The sequence below is a fragment of the Marmota monax genome, unplaced genomic scaffold (genome assembly GCF_021218885.2).
Source record: "Marmota monax isolate L192 unplaced genomic scaffold, Marmota_monax_Labrador192_F-V1.1 WCK01_AAM20220418_F8-fsc00086, whole genome shotgun sequence".
Classification (NCBI taxonomy): domain Eukaryota; kingdom Metazoa; phylum Chordata; class Mammalia; order Rodentia; family Sciuridae; genus Marmota; species Marmota monax.
The window spans coordinates 1365816-1383754 of record NW_026693086.1 but is presented as its reverse complement, the minus strand read 5'-3'; the positions used below and the strand labels follow the sequence as shown (position 1 = coordinate 1383754).

Below are 17939 nucleotides of genomic sequence, written 5' to 3'. Positions count from 1 at the left end.
CTCAGCTGGGGATTGAACCTAGGGGCACTTAACTACTGAGCCACATCCCATCCCTTTTTATATTTTATTTAGAGTAGGTCCTCACTAAGTTGCTGAGGCTGGCTTTGAACTTGTGATCCTCCTGCCTTGGCCTCCTGAGTTGCTGAGATTACAGGCCTATGGCCCCAAGCCCGGCTAATTTACCCAATATTACTTAGATGTTGCCTGGCACTTTTTAAGACATGTATATTGTTGTAGCCTATACCTTACATTTATTAGTCTTAGTTATGTATTGAAATTGATTCTCACTTTTTGAACTGTTGCAAACTATTAAATTTAAATGCCTATGGAAGAACGGTGGCATCACAACTTTTAAATAAATGTATTTCAGGATTTTCAGAGAAGAAATAAAACCAAATACCTTTCTTGCGTGAAGGACTAGCATTCAAGGGAAGACCGCATACGTGCCATTAGCACTAAGTACTTGGACCGCTGGGCCGCGGGTTCGAGGGCGCAGTGCCGCCAGGGGCCGCTAGGGGCCGCTACCGCCGGCGGCGCCAGATAGCGCCGCTCTGTGCGCAGCGGGGACCAAATCTGGGCCTGAGGCTGCGGCGCAGTGCATCCTGGGTCGGCGTAGCCATGGCGGCTCGTGTCCTTTCCTCCTGTGTCCGCCGCCTGCCTGCGGCCTTCGCGCCGCTGCCTCGTGTCTCCGTACCCGCCCTGGCCCGGCCGCTCAGCACCGCTTTGTGTCCCGCGGGGAACCGGACGTGGCCCGGGACTACACAGCTGGCCTTAGTGCTCACGCAGGTGACTCGCGGTGACTTTGCTGGGGTTTGGCAGGGGTCAGGGATCCGGTCGCTGGAGGTCAGGGGGTAGCGGGCAACCGGACCGTGCCAGCTGCAAGCAGGTGACCCGGGGGGCCTTGGTTGGCTCCCCAGCCCCGCCGCCGACTGGTGTTTGGTGGGCCCCTGCGGGAGGCCGGCGACTTGGTGATTGCTTTCGGAGCCGAGCACAGACTCCCCCGCACCCGGGTTCCCTCGCCGGCTGCCCCCGTGGAACTGGTCTCCTCGCCTCGCCGAGCCCCGGACTGAACGGCGGGGTCGTGGAGTGGCAGCGAGGGTTAGTTGAGATAATGCAGGCAGAGCACCTGTTTGGTCAGCCATCAAAACACTGGTCGCTGTTAGTTGTGGTCACCATGATAAATACCGCCATCACTTTCTAGGGGGAGAGTAAAGATAGGGTGCAGAGAGGCAGCCGCTTGCTTATAGCCTCCTCCAGAGTAGTTCTTTTTCCTGGATTTCTGTCTTAATTTTCCCCACTGGCACCGTTTACCTGTTTTTTGACCTTCTGGAAGTAAGGATAGCGAACAGGTAAAGTAGCTTTCCTATCTGATGAAGTCTGTGTGAGGTTGCAACGTGAGGCAGTGGTTTTCAGCCCTAGCTGAACGCTCAGATCACCTAGGTAACTAAAAAAAGAAAAAAAGAAATCCCTTGACCCTCCTCTCACTCCTCTTATGATTTAGTTCTCTGGAATGGGACCCTGACATGACAGTTCTGTTTTGTTTTTAAGCTCCTCCTATGACTCTGAAGTGCATCCAAGATTAAGAACTACTGCTTTAGGGCTGGGGATATAGCTCAGTTGGTGGTACAGTGCTTGCCTCACATGCACAAGGCCCAGCACCAAAAAACAAAACAAAATTACAGCTTTAAAGACTCCCAAGGTCAAGTTGAGAAACCCCTTTTCAAGCTGATGGGCTTCCTGTAATAGTGGTTTCAGTCAGGACTGCATGTTACAATAAAAAATATGGATGCCCAGGCCAAGTCAGAATCCAGAATCAGTGATTCTTTTGTGCAGCTAGTGCTGAGATTCGCTGACAGTGTAATGGATTAATAATTCATTGGGCAGTGTCCTCTTGGCTATATCAAAAGGTAAATGTCATTTTAAAGTTGGGGGCTAAAAGGTCACTAGTATAGTTGCTGAGTGTTTGTGTCCTGAGACTGATTTCAGCATAAGGCAAAATGTGACATGATTATCCTCATCTTACAGCTTTGATTCTCAAATTTCACTGGGCATACAGGTCACCTGGATTAAAATACAGATTCTGATCCAGTGGGGCTGGGAAGGGGCCTGAGGGGTTTCATTTCCATGGAATTCTCATGAATTCTGCTGCTGGTAGCCCTTAGACCATATTTTGAATAAGCAAGGCTCTTGTACTGCCTCTTCTTGGTTTACATACACAGCAGAGGAACCACTGTATTTATATTTACAAAGTGGTTTTGATTAAGTTCATTCAAAGATATGGACAAACAGTTAAGTTAGGTATTGAGAATGCTGAGGTCACTGGGAAAGAATAATTAGCAAGGTTTGTTGAAGGAATGAGCCTTTCCTCCCACTCTGCCAAGCTGGGTGACTTAATAAATGTGATGGTGAGAGTGGGAAGAGCGGAGGTTGACCCTCAGGTTCCTGGCTAGACTCCTAGATGGCTGGAGGTCTGCAGCCAGAGTTTTGAGACATGTATGAAGTTTATTTCAACAGCTGAGTTTGAGATGTCTGGGCTACTTGGACAAAGCTGTTCAGGGGGCAGGTTGTAGAGCGGGATTTATAGTCATTTCCTTAGCTTCCTCTGCATTTCCCTCAGGCAGGGGAGGACCCCAGTGAAATAAGATGGATCCTGATGGAAACTGATCAGTTTGAGTTACTACTCCAGAGGACTTACTCTTCCTGCAAATAGTGCCTTCCCTGATGTCAAGGAGAGGCAATTTCTGTTGCATATAATTGTTAAGTGTAGGTCTTGGGGAAGGTGTTGGCTGTTGGGGAGGTGTTTGCTCATTCTGTAAGCTGAGATCTTGCAACAAGGAACAGTAAGACTCTCTAAGAAGTCATGTGGCTGGACTTGAGGCAAGATTATAGCCATTCTCTGCCTCAACTTCCTCAACTGTAATGGGGAGTGATAGTACCAAGTATCTCATAAGGTTACTGTCAGAGCTCAAAGAGATCTTGTATGTCAAATACTCAGGACGGCACCATAGCCTGATTTAACGATAGGAAATCAATAAAGAATCCAGGCCACAGTGGTGCATGCCTGTAATCCCAGCCACTCATGAATCCCAGGCAGGAGGATTGCAAGTTCAAGACCAGCCTCAGCAACCTACTGAGACCCTGTCTGAAAAAAGAAAATGGGCTGGGGATGTAGCTAGTGGTAAAGTGCTCCTGGGTTCAATCCCCAGTCCCCAAAAGAAAAAAAAGATCAGTAAGGAGACTGAAAGGGAAAAAACAGCATCTAGTATTTTGGGGGCATCACTGCAGCGAAGGCATCACAGTGGCAGGTTGTCCTCAAGATCCTTCTAGATAACCCTAAGTTGTACCTACTGAGTTGCACACGCCGGGCAGAGGTCAGAGCCCTTTCCTTCACCTCACTGATGCCTCCCAGCAGTCCTGTGAGCATGGTACTGTTGTTTATCCCCATCTTACAGGTAAAGAAACTGAGAAACACAAAGGCTAAGTAACTTGCCAGAGTCCAAACAGCTAAATTTATTATTATTATTACTATTGTTATTATTACTAGTGGTGCTGGGGGTTGAACCCAGGGCCTTGTACATGCAAGACAAGCACTCTACCAACCGAGCTATATCCCCAACCCCAAACAGCTAAATTTAATTTAATTCCATGGCACCAAACTGGCCTCTGTAAGCACTTCCCAGTGATGCTTGGGTTGATGCTGACACCCAGTGGGTCGCATGGGTAGCTGGGTACAGACAGCACCCACCAGCTGTTTGCTTTATTTCTGGGCCCTGGGCACTTGGTGGCCTCCCTCTTCTCTTTCCCCCTTTCTTCAGCATTAATTCCTCTTCATATCATTTTTTTCTTAATTTTTTTTATGTTTCTCAGTAGGTTCACAGGGACTATCTTGAGTATACCATGACAGGTCTGTCTTGTGTTATTTTGATTCACACCTGGCTACTAAAGCTGCAGTGCCTTGTAGAGGCCCTAGGATGTTGGCGAGGCCTTGGGGAAACAGGCTGCTCTGTCTGCAGGCCCTAGACGATTTTAGTGGTAGTTTGTCTCACTGAACAGTGATGAACGTCCAAAACCTGAGCACTGAGCCCAGGAGCCCTGGCTTCGAGGGGAAATACGCCCATTTTTTTTTTCCTTTTATTTTTTTTTCCTTTTATTTTATTTTTTTGTACCACGGATTGAACCCAGGGGCACTTAAGCACTGAGCCACATCCCTAGCCTTTTTTTTTTTTTAATGCCTTTTATTTATTTATTTTTATGTGGTGCTGAGGCTTAAACCCAGATCCTTGCACGTGCTAGGCAAGCGCTCTACTGCTGAGCCACAACCCCAGCCCCCCCCCCCAACCACCCCCTCCCCAGGCCCATTTTGATGCTGCTTACTGCTAGGGTTTCTGAGACTGTCCAGTATTGTGACTTGGTACCATGGCCACAATTAGAGTCAGATGATGTGGGTTCTATATGGTTCCAAAAGCCTTGTGAAAGATACCTGTAGACTTACTTGTGCATTTATTTAGAGGCATTTTGGGTTCACGACTGTGTTTCCTTCCTGCCTTTACTCTAGGTTCCAGGGAGAGTTACACAATTGTGCCGCCAGTATAGTGACGCACCCCCTTTGACGTTAGAGGGAATCAAGGACCGTGTTTTATATGTCCTGAAACTCTATGACAAGATTGATCCAGAAAAGGTAATTGATGGTGGGTTAAATTTCTCTCTTTAGCATATTTAAGCACATGGTGTGAAATTCAAAGGTCCTGAAAGGAGATTCAGTACACAGCCTCCCTGGTCCCCAGCCACCCAGCTCCCCTAACATTGGGAGACAGCCAGTGTCACCAGCTTCTGTGTCTTTACGGATATATTCAATGCTTATGTAAGTATATATTCCATGTGTTTGTGTATGTTTCACCCATTTTTAAAAACAAGAGGGTTTGGGGTTGAAATCAGAACTAGAAGGTACATTTAACATATGAGAAACCCTGTCATTCAATTCTCCCACTACCAAAAAAAGCCACATTCATTTTTAAATAACTAAATCTTTTGTGTGAGAGCACAGCTTGTTTTTTTTTTTTTTTTTTTTTTGGTGGCATTAGCCTTTCACATTCTAGGCACTCAGTATGCTATTTTTTATTTTGTGTATGCATATGGTACTGGGGATTGAACCCAGGGATTCTCTACCACTGAGCTACATCTCCAGCTCTTTTTATTTTTGAGACAGGGTTTTGCTAAGTTGAGGTTGGCCTTGAATTTGCAATCCTCCTGCCTCAGCTTTCTGAATCTCTGGGATTATGGGTGCACACCACTGGGCCTGAAGCCATGTGCTATTCCTAAGGGGAATGTTATATCTAAGGTGCAGGGTCTTAGTTGTCAGTAAGGCAGCAAGAAAACCAAACTCCTTCAGATGTTATTCAGAAGAGTGGGCCCCCCCCCCAAAAAAAAGCTGGAGTGTGATGGCGCACAACCTGTAATCCCAGTGACTTGGGAGGCTGAGGTGGGAGGATCATAGTTTGAGGTGAATCTTGGCAACTTTGTGAGACATTGTCTTAAAAAGGCCTGGGGATGTAGCTCAGTGGTAGAGCACTCTGCGTTCAGTCCCCAGTATCCCCCCCCCCACACACACACACACACAGTAAAATAATGTAACGTGAGTGCCTTCATTTGCTTTATGTTGTTAACCACTTTAAAACAGAGTCGAATAAGGTACCTTTAAGCATAGCGTGTACTTGCCGTTGTAGATAAAATACGTAATGCTAATTAAGACACCTATATTTTTTAAAAAGTCTATATGATGATTAAATGCCATTATATTGCTCTGTTACCTTGTGAAGCAAATGCTTTCACAGACTCAATTTTTTGTTTGGTTCCTTTCTTACAGCTTTCGGTAAATTCCCATTTTATGAAAGACCTGGGCTTAGACAGTTTGGACCAAGTGGAGATTATCATGGCCATGGAAGACGAATTTGGTAACATGCACTGGCTTAGTCTTGCATCTGCATATTCTGATTCTTCATTTAGGTGGATTAAACTGAAAGAAATGCTAGGAGTCTGAATCAGTATTAGAATCTAATCCTACTAAAAACAGTAGCCTCCCCTCCACATACATCCTTCCCTACCCCCAGGTGAAGTAAATATTAGGGACAGTGCAGGCCTGAGAGTCGAGTGTGAAGCTGGGGGCTGAGGGGCTCAGATTCCTAAGACAGGTCCAAGATGAAGGGCACTTGTAGAGACGCTGATGACCCAGCAGCTAGGTAGGCAGAAGTAACAGGTATGCTGAGGACACACGTACACCCCCGCACACCCTCTGGCTTGGTCTTCATAATGCCTTACATGCACGGTCCAAATTTTCTTTGTTGGGGACTGTTTGTGTACAAATGAGACCTTTATAAAGCTCTTTGCTAATTTCTGAGTTGCTTCAATTCAGGAAGCAAAGGGACTTCTGTGCCATTCTGCAGAGCAGGCCTTGGTTAAAATTCCTCATGGGTTGACTCAAGGTATGATCTAATTTGCTAGTGGCTGAGTACTGGGTCTGGATTGGGCTTTCGTACCTGCATCTCTCAAAGCCTTTTTCCTTGGCTATAAAATGAGGGTGACAATAGTAGACATCTCAAGATTGGGATTGCTGTGAGAATTAGAGATTGTGTATAAAATACTCTGCATAATATTTGGACTAAAGTGAGCACTTTGTAAATTGTAACTATCAAAACCAAAAAAATTCGTAAAAAGGAGTGAAGAACATAATACTTCATGAGTTAACCTTGAGGACAGTGTAGGTGGAGGAAGCCAGATACAGAGGACTACACACTGCATGATTCCACTGTATGAAATGTGACGGGCAAATCCATGAGACAGTAGATCAGTTGCTGGGGCAGGGTTAATGGGAAGTGACTGCTGACTGAAGGGCACTTGGTTTTATTTTAGGGGTGATAAAAATGTTCTGAGGAAATTAGATTGATGAGATTAATTCTTGGGGAATTAGATAATAGTGATAGCTTTACAGACTTGTGAATATACTAAAAATCATTGAGTTGTGTATGTGAAGAGGAGGAGTTTTCTGTTAATCTAATTCTGTCCTTAAAACGACAACCACAACAAAACCCCTTTAGACTCAATGTGGGCATACAGTCTAAAACCTCACGGGCTCGCAACTTAAATGGGATTCAAAATTGCTGGAGAATTTTGGTAGTTTTAGGTGCTTTCAGCTCTGAGGGATTTGCTTTTTCTACATTCACACATTATTTTAATTTTTTTCATTTTAGGGTTTGAAATTCCTGATATAGATGCAGAAAAGTTAATGTGTCCACAAGAAATTGTTGATTACATTGCAGATAAGAAGGATGTATATGAATAAAGTATCAGGTAAAAATGACTTATGAAATGTTGTCCTCCCAAAGAATTTGTCTGGTTCTTCAATAAAGCAAGACTCAAGAAGAAATGAAAGATGGAAATGTTTGACAGAGATTTTCACTTAAAATGCAGGCTGCTGCTGGGTGTGGTGACACATGTCTGTAGTCCCAGTGACCTGGGAGGGTAAGGAAGGAGGGTCGCAAGTTCAAAGCCAGCCTTGGCAACTTAGCAAGACCCTGTCTTGAGATGAAAAGGGCTGGGGATGTAGGTTAGTGATAGAGCACCCCTGGGTTCAATCCCCAGTATTGCAAATAAATAAATAAACAAACAAACAAACAAATAAATTAGCAGGCTACTTTCATTTGCCTGCCATTCAAAAAACATCATGCTAGTGATGACCTTTTGTCCTCAAGAGGTTGAGAGCAGTCATTCCTGGATGGATTCACTTGATTGTCGGCCATCCTCATAAAAAGAATCCTGCACAAAACCCTGAGCAAGGTAACCCAGAAACAGACCTCTGTCTCCATCAACTGCCCACCCATGGCTTGCCTGCCCTACTGTCCAGGAATCTAAATGGCCTGGTGGCCTCCTGAGTAAGAGGATGGACTTTGGAGTCAGTAACCCAGATTTTTCCCAGCTGTACGATGTGCTCAGCCTGCTGGTCTTGGTCTTGGGCAGGGCAGGGCTGCTGGGCCTGTGTGAAGGCAGAGCGGGCAGTGTGTGCTGCTTCCCCGCTGCCTGGTGCAGCAGTCTCCCCGAAAGTGCAAGCTGTTGTTACTTAGGCTCCAGAGTCATCAAAAAACATTGTAAATTAAAACACCATATTAGTATCTATAACATTTAGTTACACTGGAGTTAGCACCTTCAATATGTCATTCAAGAGTTGGTGACTATATACCAGAGACAAATACTGAACTTGCTTTGTCATTGCCAGACCCCTCTTCCTCACCAAGAGAGGACTCGGATGATCCTGGGGAGTGTGTGGAAGTGAGAACCCATTCTGGTGTCGTCACTGACCTTGACAGAGCACTTCTCCTGGACTTGTATTTAAATTCTCTAAGTGTACTGCCCTTTGAAAATAAATCTATAAAACCAACACTTTTCTTCATCTTCAGTTTTTCAGTGATGTCTATAAAGTGCCTTTATAGATTGAAACTTCCTAATATTTTAAAAGTTTTATCTGGGGCTGGGGGTGTGGCTCAAGCGGTAGCACGCTTGCCTGGCATGAGTGCGGCCCGGGTTTGATTCTCAGCACCACATACAAAGATGTTGTGTCCGCTGAAAACAAAAATAATGAATATTAAAAAATTCTCTCTCTCTCTCTCTCTCAAAAAAAAAAAAATTTTTAAGTTTTGTCTGATTTATCATTGATATTTATGCCTATCAAAAATACATGGCTTTTCTAGCAGTGTACTTGGAATAAGTTTCCCTCCCCCGCCTCAGTGCCAGGAATGAATGGTGAAAGGACTTTTTTGCTTCACAGAATTGTTTATCGCTTCCATTAGCTAATGGATGATCATATGTTAGTTGCTGTTGGCATGTGGGAATCGTTTTTCATCTCTTACTTACTTAAGGATCTCTTTTCAAATAAATAGAATATAAGTTTTGGAGGGTGGGAGGTGCTCTTTCTTCCTGGAAAGTCAGTGTGGCATTGTGTCCCTTTGTCACACATCAGCCGAGTGCCCTGTGTTAGCTCCTTGGGGTTGATGTAGAGATAACCCATACACTGCAGGGTCTTGATGAGATTTGAGTTGTGTCGTAAGACATGTCTGCTGCTACTGAAACTGGTTTGTAGGAGGAAGGGAGCCAAGAACCAACGGCCTGCAGTAAGTAATGTCACTGAGCAGAGGCACTGGATTGAGACACCTGCTGGCAGATGATCTGGCTAAGGGATGAGGTAGCAGGACAGCTGTCAGCTCTGGAACTAGGTCCACCCTCACTCCTGCTTCCCATTTGGGGCGCCCAGTGTGGTCAGTTCCTGCTGTGTCACCCTAGCTACTCCAGGCCTATTCCCTTCTTTTTTTTTTTTTTTCTTTTTGTGTATATGGTGCTGGGGATTGAACCCAAGGCCTTGTGCATGTGAGGCAAGCACTCTTCCAACTGAGCTCTATCCCCAGTCCTCTATTCCCTTCTTTTATATTTTATTTTTACGTTTTAGGTGGACACAATCTATATTTATGTGGTGCTGAGGATCGAACCCAGTGCCTCGAGCATGCTAGGCGAGCACTCTACCACTGAGCCACAACCCCAGCCCAATTCCCTTTTTTTTGATAATAGGAAGCAATCATACTCACAATGTACCTTCCTTTAAAAAAAAAAAAGAAGGGTACCTTGGAAAACTGCCAACTTGGATCAAAAGGTGCCTCCTTATACATTTTTATAGCTGCATTCATTCTGCAAATAGCCTGAGTGCTTACTGGGCACTGGGGACCCAACAGGGAACCAAAGAGGCTGCATGAAATTTCTTCTATGGTCCGTACTACAAATGTGGTACTGCAAAAAACGTGTCAGGGTTGTTTTTGCCAAAGATCACTTAAGTCAGGTGGTACTGCCACCAAGTAACTGCTGATACCTGCAGTGAAATGTTCCAGTCACATCACTCCAGCTGGAGCCAGAGTGAGGGGAAATGTTCACTGGATCACACATGCACAGATAATTCACGGGTAATGCCATTTGGGATCTGGGTGTTCAAACCATAGCAGGGCCTTTCTGCTCTAAGAACTCACTGGAGGCTTCTGCACCACAGTAGGGAGGCAGCACACTGGCCAAATTAGAAGACAGGATAAATGGGCTTGTAGCTGCATGCTTTTTAATGGCCTCCTAAAATGTGAGGACATCGTGCATCCTGTAAGCCATTCCCTTTGTGGGAGGGTGGCTTGTGAGCCTTTCAAGACCTAGTCCTAACCCTGCCTCCAGCCATTTTCCCTGTTCTGCCAGCTGCTTCATTCTGTGTCCCCAAATAGCAAGTGTGCTCAGACAGTGAAGTGCCTACCATGTGCTTGGCACTCTGCCAGGCCTGTGTACACAAAGGTAAATAGTACGTCTCATGGAGCTCACAGTCTAGTAAGGAAGACAAAGACCATGAGACGGCATCACCAATAATGCCACCAGCCAGTCTCCTAAGCTGCTTCTGATGTGATGCACTGGGGACAAATCACTCACTCAAGGTATTCTTGCTAAAACTGTGTAACCTGAATCTGATCATAAGCAAACAAATCCCGAAAGTAGGACAGTATAGAGCTAGGACTCTTAAAGATGTTATGGGCCAGGCACAGTAGTGCATGCCTGTAGTCCCTGCTACTCAGGAGGCTAAGACAGAAGGATAACAAGTTTGAGGCCAGCCTAGGCAACTTGGGGAAGCTCTGTCTCAAATCTCAAAAAATTAGGAGCTAGTTACAGTGGTGCTCACCTATAATCTCAGCTACTCAGAAGGCTGAGGCAGGAGGATTGCAAGTTGAAGGCCATCCTCAGCAAATCAGACCCTATCTCAAGACGGGAATGTATCTCAGAGCATGCATGAGGCCTTGGGTTCAATCTCTAGTATCAGACATGTACTTCATTTAATAATGTTTAATAAATTAAATAATTATTTAATAATCGTCATGGAAAAGGGCAGGGTAACTTCTAATTAAAAGAGACCAAAGAGAACAAATTTGAGAAATGTGTTGCTGAAATGGATTGGGAGGAAAAACCCCACAAAAGACATTTTTGGGACAATTGGGCTGTACTTAAGTGATAAGACAATGTTGAATTTTTTATGTGTAGGAGGATTATATGCAGTGGTTATAACTACTTTGTTCTCTGGAGACATTTAATATCTAGGAGTGAAACAGTGAAGTCTGCAGCTGACCTTGTTATTGTTTTAGTACTGTGGATTAACCCCAGGGTACTCTAACACCAGTTTTTTTTTTTTTAATATTTTTATAGATGGACACAATACACGATTTATTTTTATGTGGTGCTGATGATCGAACCCAGTGCCTCACATGTGCTAGGCAAGCTCTCTACCACTGAGCCACAATCCCAGCCCCCACCAGCCCTTTTTATTTTTTGAAACAGTGTCACTGAGTTGCTCAAACTGGCCTCAAACTTGGAATTCTCCTGCCTCAGCCTCCTGAGTTGCTGGGATTACAGGCGTGTGCTACCATAACCAGCTTGCAGCTGACTTTCAAGTGATTCAGGAAAAAGAAAAAAAAAAAGCAAACTGTGAATTGGTGACTCATTGATGTGTACATGTGAGCTCACTGGACTATGCTTTCACCTGTCTAAAATTTCTCAAACTGGAGAAAATTTTATGTACCTGTAACAAGGAGTATGCTGTGACTTATAATTTGATCCAACAATATGGGATTGGATGAGCAGAAATAATTTTATAGGAAATGGAAAGATTGATATTGTAAGCAAAAACAGCATGATCCAATTTCTATAAAAACATCAAAATGATAATGATCATCACTAAGAGATATAATGTAGATGTGGCTATTGCTAATCACTGTTTTCTAAATTATAATACATTGTATAATAAATGAAAAATAAAAGTGAAGAGTGTGAAATCTGGCATTAGTCCACCAGAAGCTGGGGAACTGGCAGGTGGGGAAGGTTTTAAGGGGAGTGGAGGCTGAGGGGAATTTCTAGGGCTGTGAAGACAGACAGCGGCATCAGTGCGGGCAAAACCAGCAGGCGGGGCCTGGCCTGTTCAGTCTGGCAGGTGCCAGCGGGGACCAGGTTGGGTGGGTTACCTATGGTTAATGAAGTGGCCAGGATTAGGCCACACAGGAAAACCTGCTGGAGGAACCTGTTGGCAGTGAGTGCCACTAGGGGAGGGGAGGCCAGCAGGGGAGACATCCAGATGTGCCTGAGACCAGCCGCTGGCGGCTATACCAAGGGTGGACTGAAGGGGATGATCCTGGTGGTTACTCAAAGTGCCCATGAGAAAAATGATTTGGAGGTGGGGGTAAAGAGATGGACTAGAGGATTCTGGGAATAAAATGGCAGAAGTTGACCAGATGAAGAAGGAAATGAAGCAGTTGAGTGTAATTTCCGAAGTTTGTGGCTTAAGCTACTCAGTACTGGGGAGTTGCTGTCTAAACCAGATGAGGGCGGAGGGCGTGCTACTGTGGTGCACTCCTATAGCCCCACTAGCTTGGAAAGCGGGGGCAGGAGGATCCCAGGTTTGAGACTCTGTCAAAAAAAAAAAAGACTGGGGAGGTAACATGTAACCCAGTGGTTAACATGCCCCTATATCAAAAGCACCCCAATATCAAAAAATAAATAAATAAAGAGGGATGAGGAGAGAATCAGATCTAAAGGGGAATGTGATTTCAGTTTGGGACATGGTACATTTGGGGTGCTTGTGAAATACCCGAGCAGGCGACCTAATGACAAGGGCTCAAGGAGAAGCTCAGGCTGGGGAATGAGGCTTGGAGTCTGGGTGCCGGCAAGGCGCCTCCCTCCTCTGCCAGGTTTCTGTCAAGCACCCTGCCCTCTCACACCTATAAGAGATTTAAGAGGGAATGGACGCTCAGGTGCTGAAGCCTAAGGTGATGGGTTGAGAAGCTGGGAATTGAGAGATGGACCTATCCCCTGACATCTCTGTATCCAGTGCACATATGACTATTTTAGCTTTTAAAATAGCAAATCAATGAGCAAATTAAGCAAATTTAATATTTACTTTATTAATAAAGTTAATTAATGAAAACAATACATAAATGCCAAGGTTCAGAGTTTTAAGAAAGGAAAATTCAAACCGCTTTAAGTTCTCAACAGTCAGGGGAATAAGGGCAGACTTACAGTAGCACCAGGCAAACTGGGGTTCTGAAATGTAGCCTCAATGTAGCCACTCCCGTGGCTAAGCCTCTATTTCTCTGAGCCCAAGACACTGCTAATAGCAAAAGTGGGGTAACAGGAGGGACATGAAGAAGAGCGACAATATCATGCACATCATGATGAGTGGAGCACCTGGCCCATCAATGGAGGAGCTGAGACCACAGGACTGGACGGAGCGTGTTTAGAGCTGGTCTTCATCCACAGAGCACCTTCCTCTGATTCCCAATCTTCACCCCAGGGCTGGAGCCCTAGAGGAGGTTCTCTCCAAGTGGCATTTACCTGGCACATGGCAAGAGGTCAACACCCTGCTAGGTGGCCTGTCAAAGTGCTATATTCTGAGCTTTGGAATATCTGCCCGAAATCCCTGAGGCTCATGATGGGTGGACGCAGACCAGCGCGTGCTGTGGATGCAGCAGGTCACCGTGTCTGTAATGAGCCCTTAAAAGCCTTGTCTGGGACTTTTACTTGAACTCTCGCGGTGGGGAGATTCTCTTTCCTCTTGGTCGCTAGTCTGCAGGCTCTAGGTCAACCAAGAACAAAGCAGAGCCCAGAGGTATGTGGCAGGCGCCTGGCAATGTGATGTAAGCACTGGCACTGGGCTAGGTCGGACACTCTGGAATTACAGGAGCCACATCCCTGTGCCTAAGTTGTGTCAACTGTCACCAAGAACCACGAGAGTCCTCGGTTATGGACCCCAGTCTTAGAACAGGATATGGCCTCAGAGCCACAATGATCACTGGACAAAAGGACTCTGCCCTCTGGGGATCTGGTTCCATGACAAGCCTCCTCCAGGACCACAGCTCCCTAGCCATGAGAAACCCACGCAGAAGCAGACTCAAGACAAGATGGAGAGGAGCAGCAAATGAAGACAAACTATGCAGGTGGAGGGCTGGGGGACATGGCTTAGGGTTGGGGGTAGAGTGCTTGCTTAGCATGCATGAGGCCCCCGGGTTCTAGCCCCTGTGCAGTGGGTGGGGCGACACACAGAGAAGGGAATTACTTCCAGGTGAGAGAAAAAAGCCAGGACTAGTAACAGTAGAAAAGTTAAAATGGTAATTAAACAACACAAGACTAGATAAAGATTTTAAACTGGATCATTAACTGAAATTCTTCTGAAAGCTATGCTGGCCTATGAGGACGGTATCACTGAATTGACAGGAATTTTCTTAGGTGATTTTCTTAGGTTTAAAACACCCTTCTTAGGAGATGTGTGCTGACACTCTTGGAAGTGTCACAACGTCAGCACACCTGTCAAGTGCTTCAGCAAAACAAATTGGTATGTCTAGACCAGAAAGAAGATGTGGCTAATATTTTAATAACTGGCAAACCTATGTGAATGGTGTAGGGATGTTAACCATTCTGTACCAGCTTTCCAACTAGGCAAAGCCAGAGGGACAGAGTTCCAGCTGCCAGCAGCCAAGTGTGTGGGCGGAGGCTGGGGGAGAGAGTACCTCATTCCCACTGCACATCTGTCTTGTCAGAGCTCTCGGGCAAGAGGAGGAAAAGCATTGTCTCCTGCCCTGATACCTGTCCGATAGCTGGGTCCCTGGTGTAGGAAGGATTCTGTTAAATTACCCAAAGCTGAGAAAATGCCAGACATTTCCCAACAGTATAGTAAAAATATTCAGACTGGAGTTGATCTCATTCTCCACTGCAGAAGAATCAATCATCCTGTTAGTCTTAAGGTGCCTGAAATAATTGTTTGGAATTGGTATAAAATCCAGAAGTACCCTCTGCAGAGACACAAGATTCTCTCCAGGCGGGTACCAGCCAATGTACAGCAGGTGGACAACCCACCTTGGCCTCTCCAGATCACGGCCAGAGCCATAGGAATCCAGCAGTGTTCCATCAGGATTAGGAGGTAAGACGAAAATGGAAAAACAATACACATCCTCCCCTTGCCAGAACAGGGAAATGAGACCAAATCTTCCAGAACACTTAGAACACGGGAAAGAAGAGACAGTATCTACCGTCTGGGGATGGTAGAGGGTCCAAACCAGTTCTGAGAGCCAGTTCTCACTCCTTAGACCAAGGATTCTGTTCTTGTCCCATTTTTTTGGTAATAATATCCTCCTCCTCCCTCTTCCTGAGTCTTGGTAGCACGTGGCCAGAGCTGTTCTCAAGTGTTTAACTGAATGTGTGTCCTCAAAGGCTAAGTGGCTGGTGAGGTTGCACAAGGCACCCAGTCAGGAGGGTGAGGGCAGGGGGCACCTCTGCCACGTGGAGGTCAGAGCAGACAAAGGTAGCCACCTTAGCAGAGGGTGGCTGACCCGCAAGCTGGTCACTTGGACCACTAGAGTAAATAAAACCAGAATCTCTTTATTCTCAGCTGTTTCAGCAGAGAATAAATTTGGATCTAGTTAAAGCCAAATAAGACCACAGCTGGCAAAAGATGGCCTGGGGCCCAGCTCCAAGTGTTGGTCAGTCCCCAGTAATGATTAGACGCAGGAAGGATCGGAAGGAAAGAGAGACGCAATTAATTATCAAACTTTAATTGATAGACTAATCTTACAGAATAAACAATAAGACAGCTAGTCAAGGTTACACTTTAAAAAAAAAAAATCCAGCAGCGCAAATCTAATAGACTAAATACGTTCATCTCCTCCCAAACAGGCATTGGATTTCAAAACAAACCAGAACAGAGCGTACGCCACAAGGAAACATGGTACTTACACATATTGTCCAATAACTCTGCAGAGCTCTTTAACAAAGAAGAGAAAGGTTCTCAGAGACTGAGAAAGCAGTAGAAGCACTCAAGCACTCGCCGGCAGGTAACCGACCAGGTGTTTTGCACATCACGGGCTCCGGACCACCTGTGACTTCAGAAAGGCTGCCGGCGGGGAAGAAGGAAACAGGTGCCGACCCTAACTGCAGACGACTTCACCACAAGCCTTAAGACACAGGGACCATCTTCTTCCAAGACAACAGGCATGAACAGAGGCAAGGAGCAAGAGAGGTCCCTCAGCAGATGGGTGGAAGAAAGCCTGCCCTTGGGACTCCAGGTCTAACCCCTCTCCTTCTCGGCCCCTGGCAAAGAAAGGGTGGGCCAAAGGCAAGAGCCCAGCATGGCTCCTCCAGGCACATGGTTAAGGAGGCGGAGGAAAACGCGTCCCTTCTGGGTGAAATATGGCAACCTTTCTGAGCCGTGGCGAGGGAGCAGAGTCCAGCTCTCTGGCCCTCCTAAGGTCAAGCAGCAACTAAGGAGCCTACTGAGGGCCTCGCCTGGCCCCGAGCATGGCACAAGATTATAAGAAAGTGCATCCTCAGTTAAACTTCATTTAAAAAGAGCAAACGCCACTTGCAAAAGACCCATCATGGATTAAAATAATTCCCACCAAAGAGCTCCAGCAACTCACAGTCTAAGTCCTCTGACCAGGCTGACTGGAAAGGGTCTGATGGGGCTCAGCAGGGCTCCGAGGCTGCCTCACTCTGCCAAGTCTCCTCAGGGAGGAAAAGAAAGGCATGATGTCTGCGAGTGGAGATCTGGAGGAGGACTGCTTTACCAATTCTGGACAGCAAAGAAGCCCCCTGGGTGGCACCGAGACGACAGACCCCAGGGCAGGACCTCTGCATCTCAAGCTTAAGGTGACGCCCTCAGAAGCCTCTCTGGAGTCAGCTCTTCCTTTATCCACCTGCATGCCCCCTTCCACAGGGAGGGAAAGTTCTGGTCCCCTCAGACCTGACAGTGAAGGAATTGTACAGAAATAATCCTGAGGGAAAAACAAAACACTGTGTTGCTACCTAAAGGGGGGAGCACTTGGCTTTGCTCACACGAATTTAGGCAGATGTAAGCGATGGCGGGACTGAGTGACAAAACAGTGAGGACTGCTGGGACCTAGAGGTGGGTCTCTAACACTTCCCCCAGGGGCCTTGGTGCTGTCCTCCTCTGCTCTCCCGAGGGCTTCCAGCCAGGTCTCCTGCAGAGCTCAGGACTGCGACGACAGATTAAGGGAGCTCCGTGAAGCAGAACTTAAGAGCTCCACACGAAAAGGTGTCATTTACGTCATTATTTATATATAATATCTTGAAGTAAGGAAATAAGCACCATTTTACTGAAAATAAAAAGGCTCACGCAGGCTTTGGTCCTCTTGAAATGACACCAGCCTGAGTGAGAAGCAGTCTGGCCCCGGGGCAGCAGGGGGACAATGGCACACTCGCTCTGGCTGCTGTGAGGGAGGAGGGTGGGGGCAGAGGAGCGGCTGGTGGGAGGGGTCTCAGAGCCACTCTGGGGACAAAAAGACCAAAACTGGGCACATGGCACTGTCAGACAAGTCTCAAGGATGGGGACATCAGCAAACAAAGGGCAGTACTTAAACCCAGGGGACGCTCTGCTTGCTACCCGATCACTTCCCCTGTAGCCCTGTCAACCACAGGAGGTGGCTGGGACAAGCAGCAAAGGTGCACTCCTTTCCCCAGCGACTGCCAACAGGGACAAGAGCTGCAGTTACTGCTCCTTTTCCAAGCGACGGCAAACAGGCAGGTTCTTGGCCGCTGCACTTCACATCCATACCTTATGCCCCCAAAAAGCGAAGAGTAGGTTTTCCTGCCCAGATGCGTAACTTGGCACTGACTACACCACGAAAAGCAAGAGTCTGTCTATGTAGATTCCTGAACTACAGCTTAGAAGGGAAGGGCGTAGAATATCGTCGGTAACTGGCTCACAAGGAATAGTCATCTTAGGCAAACACATGCTAATACATTTCACAGAATGAGGGGGAACAGCTTAGAATCCAAAGTGTGAAGTTGGGAAGATTTCTTGCCAGACCTTACTATGAGAGCCT

The 17939-nt window shown here is 46.3% G+C and overlaps 1 protein-coding gene across 1 annotated transcript; it reads left to right on the top strand.

Moving 5' to 3' along the window:
* The first annotated feature begins 576 nt into the window (after window positions 1-576).
* On the top strand, window positions 577-8428 carry Ndufab1 (NADH:ubiquinone oxidoreductase subunit AB1). The gene is made up of 5 exons (XM_046454708.2): window positions 577-786; window positions 4556-4678; window positions 5864-5951; window positions 7245-7344; window positions 8267-8428. The coding sequence occupies exons 1-4, from the start codon at window positions 619-621 to the stop codon at window positions 7334-7336; spliced, it is 471 nt and encodes a 156-aa protein (XP_046310664.1). The 5' UTR covers window positions 577-618; the 3' UTR covers window positions 7337-7344; window positions 8267-8428.
* Window positions 8429-17939: the final 9511 nt, after the last annotated feature.

What these genes read in the sequence shown, in the direction of transcription:
- Ndufab1 (XM_046454708.2), top strand. Translation starts at nt 619, where the DNA reads ATGGCGGCTCGTGTCCTTTCCTCCTGTGTCCGCCGCCTGCCTGCGGCC. An exon ending in TGGCCTTAGTGCTCACGCAG is followed by an intron (nt 787 to 4,555) that starts GTGACTCGCGGT and finishes CCTTTACTCTAG; the next exon opens with GTTCCAGGGAGAGTTACACA. An exon ending in ACAAGATTGATCCAGAAAAG is followed by an intron (nt 4,679 to 5,863) that starts GTAATTGATGGT and finishes CCTTTCTTACAG; the next exon opens with CTTTCGGTAAATTCCCATTT.